This window comes from Patella vulgata, chromosome 3, assembly GCF_932274485.2.
Source record: "Patella vulgata chromosome 3, xgPatVulg1.2, whole genome shotgun sequence".
Lineage (NCBI taxonomy): Eukaryota > Metazoa > Mollusca > Gastropoda > Patellidae > Patella > Patella vulgata.
In genome coordinates this window covers 73,132,986-73,145,285 of record NC_065881.2, presented here as the reverse complement: position 1 = coordinate 73,145,285, position 12,300 = coordinate 73,132,986, and the positions used below count along the sequence as shown (strand labels likewise).

At 38.8% G+C, this 12,300-nt stretch overlaps 1 protein-coding gene across 6 annotated transcripts in view; it reads right to left on the bottom strand.

Annotated features, from left to right (window-relative positions):
- Window positions 1-12,300, bottom strand: part of LOC126814656 (solute carrier family 49 member 4) — a 30,208-nt gene that overhangs the window by 14,140 nt on the left and 3,768 nt on the right. For 3 of the 6 annotated variants that reach the window (XM_050539955.2, XM_056099304.1, XM_050539957.2), the window contains exons 3-5: window positions 9,835-10,042; window positions 9,244-9,334; window positions 5,724-5,887 (exon numbers count right to left, since the gene is read on the bottom strand). In XM_050539955.2, coding sequence (XP_050395912.2) covers window positions 5,724-5,887; window positions 9,244-9,334; window positions 9,835-10,042 — 463 coding nt within the window. Of the gene's footprint in view, window positions 1-5,723; window positions 5,888-8,152; window positions 8,201-8,294; window positions 8,459-9,243; window positions 9,335-9,834; window positions 10,043-12,300 lie in introns of those variants that run through there. The other 3 variants (XM_050539956.2, XM_050539960.2, XM_056099305.1) reach the window with 3 other exon arrangements.

The following is a 12,300-nucleotide window of genomic DNA, read 5'->3' as shown; positions in this document are numbered from 1 at the left end:
AAAACGTTACTTGATAATCGAGATTATGTAGGTGGAGTTAACGCCTGTCAATCAAACGATTGTATATTCTCGGAGACGGTGAAGGGAGAGTTGACTCCTATTTCTAGTCAAAAATTACAATAGTGATAACTTTGTTCAGAATAAAGTAATTTGACTGAGATTTTCAACATATTCTTCTTTCATCATCTATTTTTGAACTGTCATAGCAAGAATGGCCAACTCTCTATTAAAATCTCCCATAATGTATCTTTAAGATCTTTCTCCCATCTGTATTTATCCATGCCGCATTGGGCATTGCCACATGGTGTCAGAAGTGGGATGTAGGTAATTTGCTTTACTTTTCCATGGCAAACTTTCAAATTACACCACCAGACCCATTTGATTTCTCAAACCCGGAAGGATGGCCTAGATATGGATTTGCAGATTCGAGCGCTTCCGTATCACATCCAAGCTGAACAACAAAGAAGGCGAAACGCAAGTAAATCAACTGATCTATCTCATGGGCACAGAAGCCGATGATATTCTGCCAACTTTTTCTCTTAACCAAAGGGAGGAGAAGGATTATGACATTGTAAAGGAAAACTTTGACTTGTATTTTGCCATCAGACGAATGTCTTATTCGAGCGTGCAAAGTTCAATCAGCGTTCTCAACGTCAAGGAGAGCCTGTTGACAGCTTTATTACTGACCTGTACTCGCTTGCTGAAAACTGTAATTATGGTGCTTTACATGATGAAATGTTTCGTGATAGAATAGCTGTGGGCATCCACAATAAGAATCTTTCAGAAAAACTTCAGCATGACCCAGAGCTGACTCTCAAGAAAGCTGTAGATCGGACTAGGCAAGATGAAATCATACACAAACAACAGCTTGTTATTCACGCCAATTCGTCTTCAAATGATCGACCCCCAAACAAAGTTGAGGAGCTTCATGCACCAAAATTTAAAACTCACAAGCCTTTCAAGAAGATGAAAAAGGAGCCTCATTTTCAACAGCTACCTCCATCAAAACCTCAGCCTGAGAATCAAAATTCATGTATGTACTGTGGTCAAACCTCACATCCTAGAAGTCAATGCCCTGCAACATATTCCAAATGTAGAAAGTGTGGAAAACTAGGACACTGGAATAATGTTTGTCGCAGTTATCCCAGGCCCAAAAATTTGTCAGAAATTCAGTCAAGTGAACATCAGACTAACGCATTTCTGGGGAGCATTGGTCATAATAGCCTTAGAGTCATCGAAGATTTCAAAATTGACTCGGGAGCCGATGTTACAGTTATTCCACTGGAAGTATACAACACTAACAATTTCCCCAAGCTCCGAAATAATGATAAAACATTAATTGTGCCTGGTAACTCTGTCCTGTCTGTAGTTGGCAAATTTAGTGCTAATATGAAGACAATGAAAGGTGACAAATCAACTGTTCAAGATAGCTATGTAGTTAAGGGGATAACCAGGGCCCTTTTAGGCCGACCAGCAATAGAAGCACTTAGCCTTATTCAGCGAATTGATGATATAGCTGACAAATGGTTAGATCATTATCCAAAATTGTTCAGAGGTCTTGATAAAATGGAAGGCGACTATACAATCAAGCTGAAACCCAGTGCTCAACCTTATGCCTTATCTACACCTAGACGTGTTCTGCTACCTTTGATGAATCTTGTCAAGCAAGAACTGAAGTCCATGGAAGAAAATGGTGTTATATCAAAGGTAGATGTTCCAACTACATGGTGTGCTGGTATGGTAGTAGTTCCAAAATCCAATGATCAGGTTAGAATTTGTGTCGACCTTACGAAGTTAAATGAGAATGTTCTTCGTGAGAACCACCCTTTGCCAGCTGTAGACCATACCCTAAGTCAGTTAAGTGGTGCGAGGATTTTCACCAAACTTGATGCCAACAGTGGGTTTCACCAAATACCACTCTCACATGAGTCTGCATTATTGACCTGCTTTATTACACCATTTGGGCGCTACTGTTTTAACCGCCTACCATTTCGTATATCTTCAGCACCGGAACACTTGCAGAAGCGAATGCAAAGGATACTGGATGGCTTAGATGGCGCTGTCTGTCAGATGGACGATATTCTTAAATATGGCACGGACACTGCTGATCACGACAGAAAAGTGGCTGCTGTCTTACAGAGACTGCAGAATGCTGGTGTTACCTTGAACTCAGAGAAGTGCCAGTTTGCCCAAAAGACGATAACATTCCTTGGTCATGTAATTGACAGTTCAGGACTTAATCCAGATCCCCAAAAGATTACCGCCATTACAGGTATGCTGCCTCCGAAAAATATTTCTGAAGTCCGCAGATTCCTGGGTATGGTAAACCAACTTGCAAAGTTCGTTCCCAATTTAGCCGAGAAGACACAGCCATTGAGAGAACTTCTTCTTAAGATAGGACATGGATTTGGGAAGATGCTCAACAACAAGCATTCCATTCCATTAAGAATCAGTTATGTTCTGCTCCTGTTCTTGGACATTATGATCCACGGGCAGAGACCGTTGTCTCAGCAGATGCCTCATCGTTTGGATTAGGTGCGGTATTGCTTCAGAAGGACCCCAAGGGACAATTCAAACCAATAGCCTATTGTTCGAGGTCCATGTCAGAAACTGAACGCTAGCCATTACTTGGGTATGTGAGAGGTTTCGTGATTTTCTCCTTGGGAAACAGTTCCACGTTTAAACGGACCACAAACCACTTTTGCCGTTACTTGGGAGCAAGCCACTTGATCAACTCCCACCAAGAATACAACGTTTCCGCATGCGTTTAATGGCATATTCATTTTCTATATCTCATGTTCCTGGAAAGGATCTCCTTTCAGCTGATGCGTTATCAAGATCACCAGTTGATCACAGCCTAACAACTAATGAGAAGCATCTTTTGAATGATACCAACATTTATGTTCACTCCGTACTTGCAACCTTACCTGCCACTGATCGTTGACTAGATGAGATTCGACAAAAGCTTCAAGAAGATCCATTGACCAAAACAGTTATGTCTTATTGCTCACATGGCTGGCCGACATACAAGTCATTACCTACTAATTTACGAGGATACTGGCCTTACCAAACCGAACTCTCTGTAGTAGATGATTTGTTACTAATGGGTCAAAGACTGGTAATTCCAGCATCCATGCAATTGGAAATGTTAGAGCTACTACACAATTCCCATCAGGGGATTACCAAATGCAGAGCCAGGGCAAAGGAATCTGTTTGGTGGCCTGGTATTAGTTCACAAATAGAACATGCTGTGCTCAACTGTAGGAAATGTTCACGTTACAGACCAAACTCCACAGAACCTTTACTTCTTCCGGACAACCCTATTCGACCGTGGTCAAAAGTTGGCACAGACCTTTTTGAATTCCAATCAAACCAGTATTTGATAGTCATAGATTACTATTCCAAGTATATTGAAATTGCTAAACTCACTAGTGTAACATCTTCGAGTGTGATCAATCATCTCAAATCAATTTTTGCAAGACACAGGATTCCAGATATTGTCATTTCGGACAATGGCCCACAATACTCTTCTCACCTTTTCCAGACATTTTCAGAAGATTATTGTTTCACCCACATCACTAGCAGTCCCAGATTCCCTCAGAGCAACGGGGAAGCGGAACGTGCTGTAAAGACAATCAAGCAGATGCTGATAAAATCATCAGATCCTTACCAATCGTTACTGTCATATAGAGCTACACCACTCGAAAATGAGTACAGTCCTGCTCAGTTATTGATGGGAAGGAACTTGAGAACTACTCTACCAGTTCATCGATATAAACTTCAGCCCAAATTACCTCCATCCAGTTATGTGAATCAATCCACAGAAAAATCTCGCATACATCAGAAGCTAAATTTTGACTCTCGTCATCGAGCTCGTGAACTCTCACCTCTGACAGGAGGAGATAAGGTACTCATTCGAGATGACAGTAATTTTGTACGAGATGGCACTATAGTCCAATCTGCAGGGACTCCAAGAAGTTACTATATCAAAACACATGATGAGAAAACTCTTCGTCGGAATAGACATCATATTGTTCCAATACCCCAGTCAGGTCAAACTGAAACTTCAATAGTTCCAGAGCCAAGCCAGTCAACTGATGGATACATTTGCAGATCTGGAAGACTTTCTTTAAAACCAAATAGACTTGATCTTTAAGCTTATTTGGAGTGACTATAGACAAACAAATTGTTTTATGTTCAGTAGATACATTTATTTAATTTTGTTGTAAATCTTAACCATGTGGGATGTAGTATCTGCTTACCGCCCACGCTTCAAGGGCCTCAGTATTCAGATGTAACCTATAAAGAGCCCCATCTAAGGGATGTAACTCAAGGTATTTAATAAAAGCACATGTCTGCCAAGTAAACAAGTGTAATTACTTTCTGGTGTCTTCCTTAAGACCTTTCTCCCATCTGTATTTATTCATGCCGCATTGGGCATTACCACAGTATATGGTTCAATTTTCTTTCAATAATTCACTTGCGCTTAAGGGTCTTTGGCACTGGGAGGGATCGGAGGACCCTATACAAACTGGGAATCAAAACCAAGTCACTTCACTCAATGACAGACCTTATGATTTCATGCGCACATGTTAAACCACCAGGTGTTTGACAAAGTCGAAATTTTCGACAGGTGTCTTTATATCCAAGAACTGAAATGAGGTTCAGCACCGGAAAAGACAGGGAACTTTCTATACCAATACCCGGATTGAACCCCAATCTCATGATTAGTGAGAATATTGAACAAGTAGACATGGCCATGTGCATCATATTTCCTTCATAATTCTCTAAAACCCTTTGTCTCTAACTGGGAGAATCCTAAGTAAAAATTCAAAGTTTATGTATGTCATAAGATAGTTTCAGAATCTGAAAAACAAAAGGTCAGCAAACATATAAATTTGATTTTCTGTTTTTTGTTTAACATTTCAAAACTTAACAAATTGGAACTAAAAGCTTTTGAACAGTGCAATAAAGTACTTTGGGTTTTTAAATAAGTCTTTTTCCCGAAGAAATAAGAAGGACATTTTTACATGTGTTCCGAACACCAAAAGGACATTTTTTACATGTGTTCCGAACACCAAAAATCAGAAAATCAAATTGGTGTGGCCTGAAAAGGTGTTGTTTATTATATTAAAGCTTGATTAAAGATGGCTGAAATGGGTAACAACACAAGCATTGGCGCAGGATGTTTTTTCTCATTAGCCATGCTGGTTTGCTGGAGTTTTGTGTTGTTGTGTTACCAACCTATTATAATCCATTCGCTATGCCCAAATTAGGGATAAGAAATGCTATAGGTGTAGCTGTTGTTCTCTCTGAAGGTTCAAACCAGACAGTAGATAGAGCTGGAGCCAACACAAAGTAAAAACATGCAAGCATTAAATAAAACATGCCAAGATTAGGATTATAGTAAGCATACAAAGATTATAGTAAATATGAAAGGATTACAGTTAAAACATGTAGGGATTACAGTAAAAACATGCAGGGAATACAGTAAAACATACAGGGATTACAACTAAAAAGTTGCAGGATTACAGCTAAAAACATGCAAGATTATTATAGTTAAACATACTATGATTACAGTAAAACATACTATGATTACAGTAAAACCTTAAGCATTTCCGTAAAACATGCAAGGATCATAGTAAAACATGCAAATAAATGCATAGCAAATAAAGCATGCCACAACTCAAAAACTGTAATTTTTGTTAGCTAGGTACACTAACCGATTATGAATGAGAATGCTACACCAAGACCATTGATAGCATTGCAAACAGCTGTACTTGTAGTTCGTTCATTGGCTGGAAACCAAACAGCTGAAAGTGCTGGTCCACCCCCCATACCCACTGGTCCAGAAAATCCACACAAAATTTGACCCAGATGAATTAACCTACAAATGATACAGCAAGCTTGAAGACAGACCTGGAAATAATGACTAGTTGTGCCTGACACAAATAAAAATATCACCCAAAACACTGATCTAGAGAAAAATGACAGTCACCAGAAGTCGAGAGCGAGAGAGAGAAATGGGGTTAAACATACACTTGACTTAGACTTAAGGCCTAGTTATATGGAAAGGGCTGGCCCTGAAATACGAGCTAGCCCTGGTGCCCGAGCCAGCTCATTTAACTATTCACATTAATCCCGCCTATTTCACCCCGTCTCGGCTAAATATTCTGGGTTATCCCTTTTTATTGTTTATATGCAGACAGGCCAGCCCCTGGTAGAAAGACGGGCTAACCCGTTTAACAGTTTATATGATCCAGAGCCAACCCTGTCAACCTTTATATGGCAGGGGCGAACGTTCTAGCCGGGTTAAAAACAATTTTACGTTCTTTGACAAAATGGCATCCTTGTTAGGATGGTTGATATCACAGTTACATGCTGTACTGGGGTGTTTCTTAACGTCATCCAAGCATATACTTCATGTACGACCATGATGTTTCAACAAAAACATTGCGAAGAAGACGAGTAACTGGAAGAGTACGAAAAAGGGCTATATGGCAGAAACGTGGCAGAACCGATCAGTGGTGGTGTAACATGAAATTAGGCAGACTTGAAGATTCAGAATGGCATAAGAATTTCTGTATGTCAAAACAAGATTTCCAAAAACGTGCTAATGAATTACGACCTTTTATTGCACCGAACACGCTATCACCAAACTACACAGCTTTGAGTGTTAAAGAAAAGAAACTTGCTATTACCCTTTATACCGTATCAAGGAATATTCCACGTGTTCCTCCAACGAAGAAGTAATATTTAATAATATGTTATGCACTGCCAGGAATCCAATCGAGTGTGCATTTGGTCGACTTAAAGCAAGGTGGGCAATATTAACTAAACCAATCAATTTGAAGCTAGAGAACGTCCCTTTAATTATTTACAGTTGCTTCGTTTTGCATAATTATTGTGAAGTTAATCGTATTAGTGTAGATAACGAACTTGTTTAAAAAACAGATGTTGGTAATGGAAGCTAGACAAGACAATAGAGTCGATACAATGTATTCGTGTAACACTGGTAAAGGTGAAGCTGTTCGGGATGTTCTAAAACAATACATAAAGGACAATCTTCCTGATCATTTGTGAATGATTTTTTTGTGAAATGTAGATCTATAAAAGATTGCCATTAAACCTTTGTAAAACAATTTTATTTTTGTACGTGTTGAGGAGGGGTGGGGTGGGATACAATGCCACAGTCAGATACTATACTTGGCTGCACCAAACAAACTGTTTTTCCCTGAAGACTCAATCAATGGGACATGTTCACCGAGCAGTTGACAGTTGGATGTTCTACCACTTAACCACTGCCACAAAGCAGCTGGCAGTCGTATGTTCTATCCATTGAGCCACCACCCCAACCCCTTTCAAAGTGGATTCGCATTTTTGAAATGTAAAATTTAAAAAGAGTGTCATTAAACGTAACATTTTATTATTGTATATTGTTCTAAACTTATGGCGGTGGGGTGGGGTCCAATGTCGCGGTCAGTGCTTACCGATACAAAATTTGACTGTGGCTTCAAACGCAACCTATTTGGTTTAAGGGAGACTCAAACCAAAGGGAATGTTCACCTCTAGCTCTTGTCGGTCGGACGCTCTACCCACCAAATCATAGCCACACCCTTTTAAAATGAATTCGCAATATCAGCATTTACTTACAACTACACAGGCGAAGTAGGTGTGTGTGTGTGTGGGGGGGGGGGAAAGTCTAATATCAGAAAGAACTGGTCGTGACATCGGTCAGACCTGGTATATCTGATTTAATTTTACAGCTTCTAATTACTTTAAATGAACTCTGTGCACGCGTCAACCCGCTTTTAAGCCCGAAATTTATTTATATGAACGGCGGGCTGGCTCTTCTAACTGAGCTTCTCGGTCTGAAGAACGGGAAACTTGGTTAAAAGGGCCAGCCCGCTTTCTTTATAAATACTTTATGTCAATCAAACTGTATTTTAATAGAATGACGTCACTATCGGGGGGCCCGTTTATGCGAGCTGGCTCGTCAACGAGGGTTAGCCCTTTTCATATAAACAGGCCCTTAGACTAATGTAATTTCAGGACAAGTATATGGTTCAATTTTTTTTCAATAATTCACTTGCACTTAGGGGTCTTTGGCACTGGGAGGGATCGGAGACCCCTGTGTTCTTGTGTTACCAACCTATTATAAATCCACTAGCTATGCCCAAATTAGGGATAAGAAATGCTAAGATGGCTGAAATGGGTAACAACACAAGCATTGGTGCAGGATGTTTTTTTTTTCATGCTGGTTTGCTGGAGTTTTGTGTTGTTGTGTTACCAACCTATTATAAATCCACTAGCTATGCCCAAATTAGGGATAAGAAATGCTATAGCTGTAGCTGTTGTTCTCTCTGAAGGTTCAAACCAGACGGCAGATAGAGCTGGAGGTCCTCCCATGGCAACCGGCCCACCCAAACCAACCAGAAATTGGCCAAAATGAATTAACCTGAAAATTAGATATTAATAAATACCCAGTAGCCCCGATTAAGCCCAGACCAATTCATTATACAGTTCTTTACAGTCCTGATAAATACCGATAGGAATGTAAGTATCATAAACGATCTTTTGTTTAAAATTTCAAATCTTAAAAAAATATTGAAACTAAAAGCTATTAAGAGCAACCAAGTTTTTTTTTGTGTTTTTACATTAGCTTTTTATATTGCCAAGTTTCACAATGGACAAAGAGCTGATATCCAGACAACTGGGACCAAAGACCACCCCGTCCAACAAAAAGACCCAGTTGACAGAAGACTACCCACCAGACCATGGACCGTATACACGGTCCATGCTCAGACTAAGACCATTATTTTGCTTGATAATATTGTATTAAAACAAACACAACCATCAATTTATTAAAACAACATTTTATTATTTCTAACAAATGATCTGAGTGGTCTTTCAGAGTGGTCATAGTGGTCTGGCTTGTCTTTTTGGGGGGTTCCGAGGGGTATATCAATTAGTACGACTAGTCTTGGCCAAGTGGTCATTGTATCATATAATATGTAGCACTGATATATGTACGGTACATGTTAAATCATTTAGCACCTGGACTACCAAAAACAGCCAGAAACTACTGCTGCCTCTAGTGCCTCAAACCACAGAAGACTGGTGAATAGATGTGAACTATATACTAGTTCTGTGACTCAGGCAGTCTTGGGTACAAAGCAGTAGCTTTGGGCGGTTTCAAAAATGTATTTACAATTTTATTTTTAGCAATTATTTAATACATACCATGTGGACCCGGGTGGTGTGGATGTAATACAACGAACTCCAGCTCCAGCTGTTACCAGAAAACAACTTGTCACAGCAGCAACTCGTAAACCTGTCATACAAATAGAGAAGAGAGAAATGGGGTAGTTTAAATGCCCATTCACCACAAACTAGGTCATTTAGGGACTAACATATGATGTCTTTATTTTAGTAATTTCGTTTAGGTATCTGTAGGAAACTGGAATACCCCAAAAAACGTTAAGGTTATCAAATATGAATTACACGCTATATATAATTAATACCCCAAGTGTTGGATGGACCAAACCATGCAATTTGACTCAATGACAGGCCATGTGAGTTAGACTATTTGCAAATTTGGCAAGCATCCCCCACCCAACCTAATTCCTAATGCATTTGTTCTGTATTACAATTTATAAATATTGGTATATTGCTACAGGCCTATTACACCTGTAAGGTATTGCCTAAGTAGTTAATTTTCCTCTTAAAATGATCTATATCATTTTAGGTTCATATTTACATTTTCATTGGCTGGATATTTTCAACTGTTTGAGTGAAAAATGGGATATAAGGGAAGATAACTCTGTTGATTACCTTTAACATCAATCATCCATGAGAAGAATATACCACTAATAAGATAGGATATCGGACCCCAGTTGGATAGCAAGGCAATATCACCATCATTCCAACCAAATGCATCTTTTGAGGAATCAGAAATTGGTCCCCAAGTATTCCAGATTCCACCCTGGGCTGCTGCAAAACAGGAAAACAGTAGCAAGACGTACCATCTTCTTTTGTAAACCTAGATTTTTAAAATAAACGTAAAAATATTTCTCTATAAAGATACATAACCAATAGGTATTCCTAACATACTCAAATTCAAAAGCCAACAGTTTAAGTTTAAGGACATCTGAATTTACAACGTCAAAAATGAAAACACATTTAATATAATTAAAATAAAACCAAGTATGAACAATCCAAACCATTAGACAAAATTCAAAGTCCTAAAAAAATTGGTAGAGAGAGAGAGAGAGATGGGGTTTGACATCCACTGACACAAACTAGGTCATTTTGGGACTAACACATGGTTCAATTTTATTTCAATAATTCGCTTGTGTGTAGGGGTCTTTAGCAGTGGAAGGAAACCGGAGGGCCCGGAGAAAACCCATGAGGTTGGACAGGAGACCCTACTCCTTGTCATGTACAACTGGGGAATCGAAACCTCGCCATTTGACTCAATGACAGACGTTTTGATACAGCGTAAACGTGCTACCCATCCGGCCATCCACCCCCCCCCCCTAAAAAAAAAAATGGTATAGGAAATGGATTTTAAACTATAAACGACATTGCCCAGAACAGAAAATACTAAAATTTAAAAGCAAGGAGTCTAAGGACAAGTGAAATGGGATTGAACATCCTACTGTTCTGCTCCAACTGGGCTAATGAAGATGGAAATACACAATACAGTGTGCTAAGAGGGTTATTTTGCCCAGACAGCGGCACTACGGCCTGCTCTTACATAGGATTCCAACTACCAAGGGATCTGTTATGTGCATTCGACCTTGTGTTTTTGTCCAATTCAAACGACTAGACAGCCATACTTGTCAATCCCTCCTTCCTGCACCACTGACAAGGAGAAAACATGCCAGAAAATCCTCATGAATAGCGAGTTAACGGCTTACTCACTTAGCCACCGTGGCTCCCCTGGCTCGCTAGAGGTTATGAAGACTGGCATATGAGGTGTTGTACGGAGGGGGATTTTGCCTACTCCTCATAGAATTCAAACTGCCAAAATTTGTTTTACATTCACACCAGCGTGTACATTTGACCTTGATTTTGTCGTACAATCAGAACGACTAGACACCGTTCCATCCTCCACCACTAACACAAACTAGTCATTCCGGGACTAACATATTGTTCAATTTAGGCGACCTACTCCTTGTCATGTTCAAGTGGGCAATTGAAACTACACCACTTGACTCAATGACAGACCTTGTGATTTCATGTGCATGTGATAACCCACGAGGTTGAACAGGCGACTCTACTCCTTGTCAAGTTCAAGTGGGGAATTAAAACCACACCACTTGATTCAATGACAGACCTTGTGATTTCCGATGCATGCGTTAAATCGCTCTCCACAATTTCCATATTTCATTTGACAAATGGTCAATATTCACCGTGCAATTACGCAACAGTCCTGGCTATATACATGTAGACTCTTACTCTCCCTATCATGATATAACTCTTTGTGCCAGATGCTAGGCCGATGACAACTTAGATCTACTGGGTGATACATGTATATTGAGGCAAACCGCAAGGCCCTCCCCACCATTGTACGGTTAGAGTTACAACAACTAATATAATGTAAAGTTAGTTCAATCCCTCTAAAATTAACTGATCATAAGAATAATAAACTTTTGACATTGTATATATTATATAATATAATATAATATATATGATTGTATATATTATAATACAGTTAGTTCAATCCCTCTAAAATTAACTGATCATAAGAATAATAAACTTTTGACATTGTAATATATTTCTGATTGTATATATTATAATACAGTTTGTAAATATAAATAAATAAATCCAGCATAAAATGTATATTTAACTGTCTATGCCCCAAAATATTGTTTCATACATATAGGAATATAAATATTATATTGTAGTATATTACCGATTGTATATATTATTTCATAGTGACTTATGTATATAACGATTGTAAATATAAATAAATAAATAAGTCTAGCGTACAGTATAATTATTACATGTATATTGAACCACATTAAATTATAAATTGTATATTGCATTGTAATTATTATGCATAAAAAAAAGCGAGATAAAAGGCGTCAGTCGATAAAAGATTTTGTGTGAAATAAATGGACTGGATATAGATGTTTAAAGTGTTAGCAATGTAGATAATTTAAAATCTAAAATGCTGTCATCCACTCAACTTCTGTGCTGACTGTTTGGATGTTAGATGTTACATCATTAGAATATCAAGAGGAGAGAGAGAAATGGGGTTTAACATCCACTCGACAAAAACTAGGTCATTTC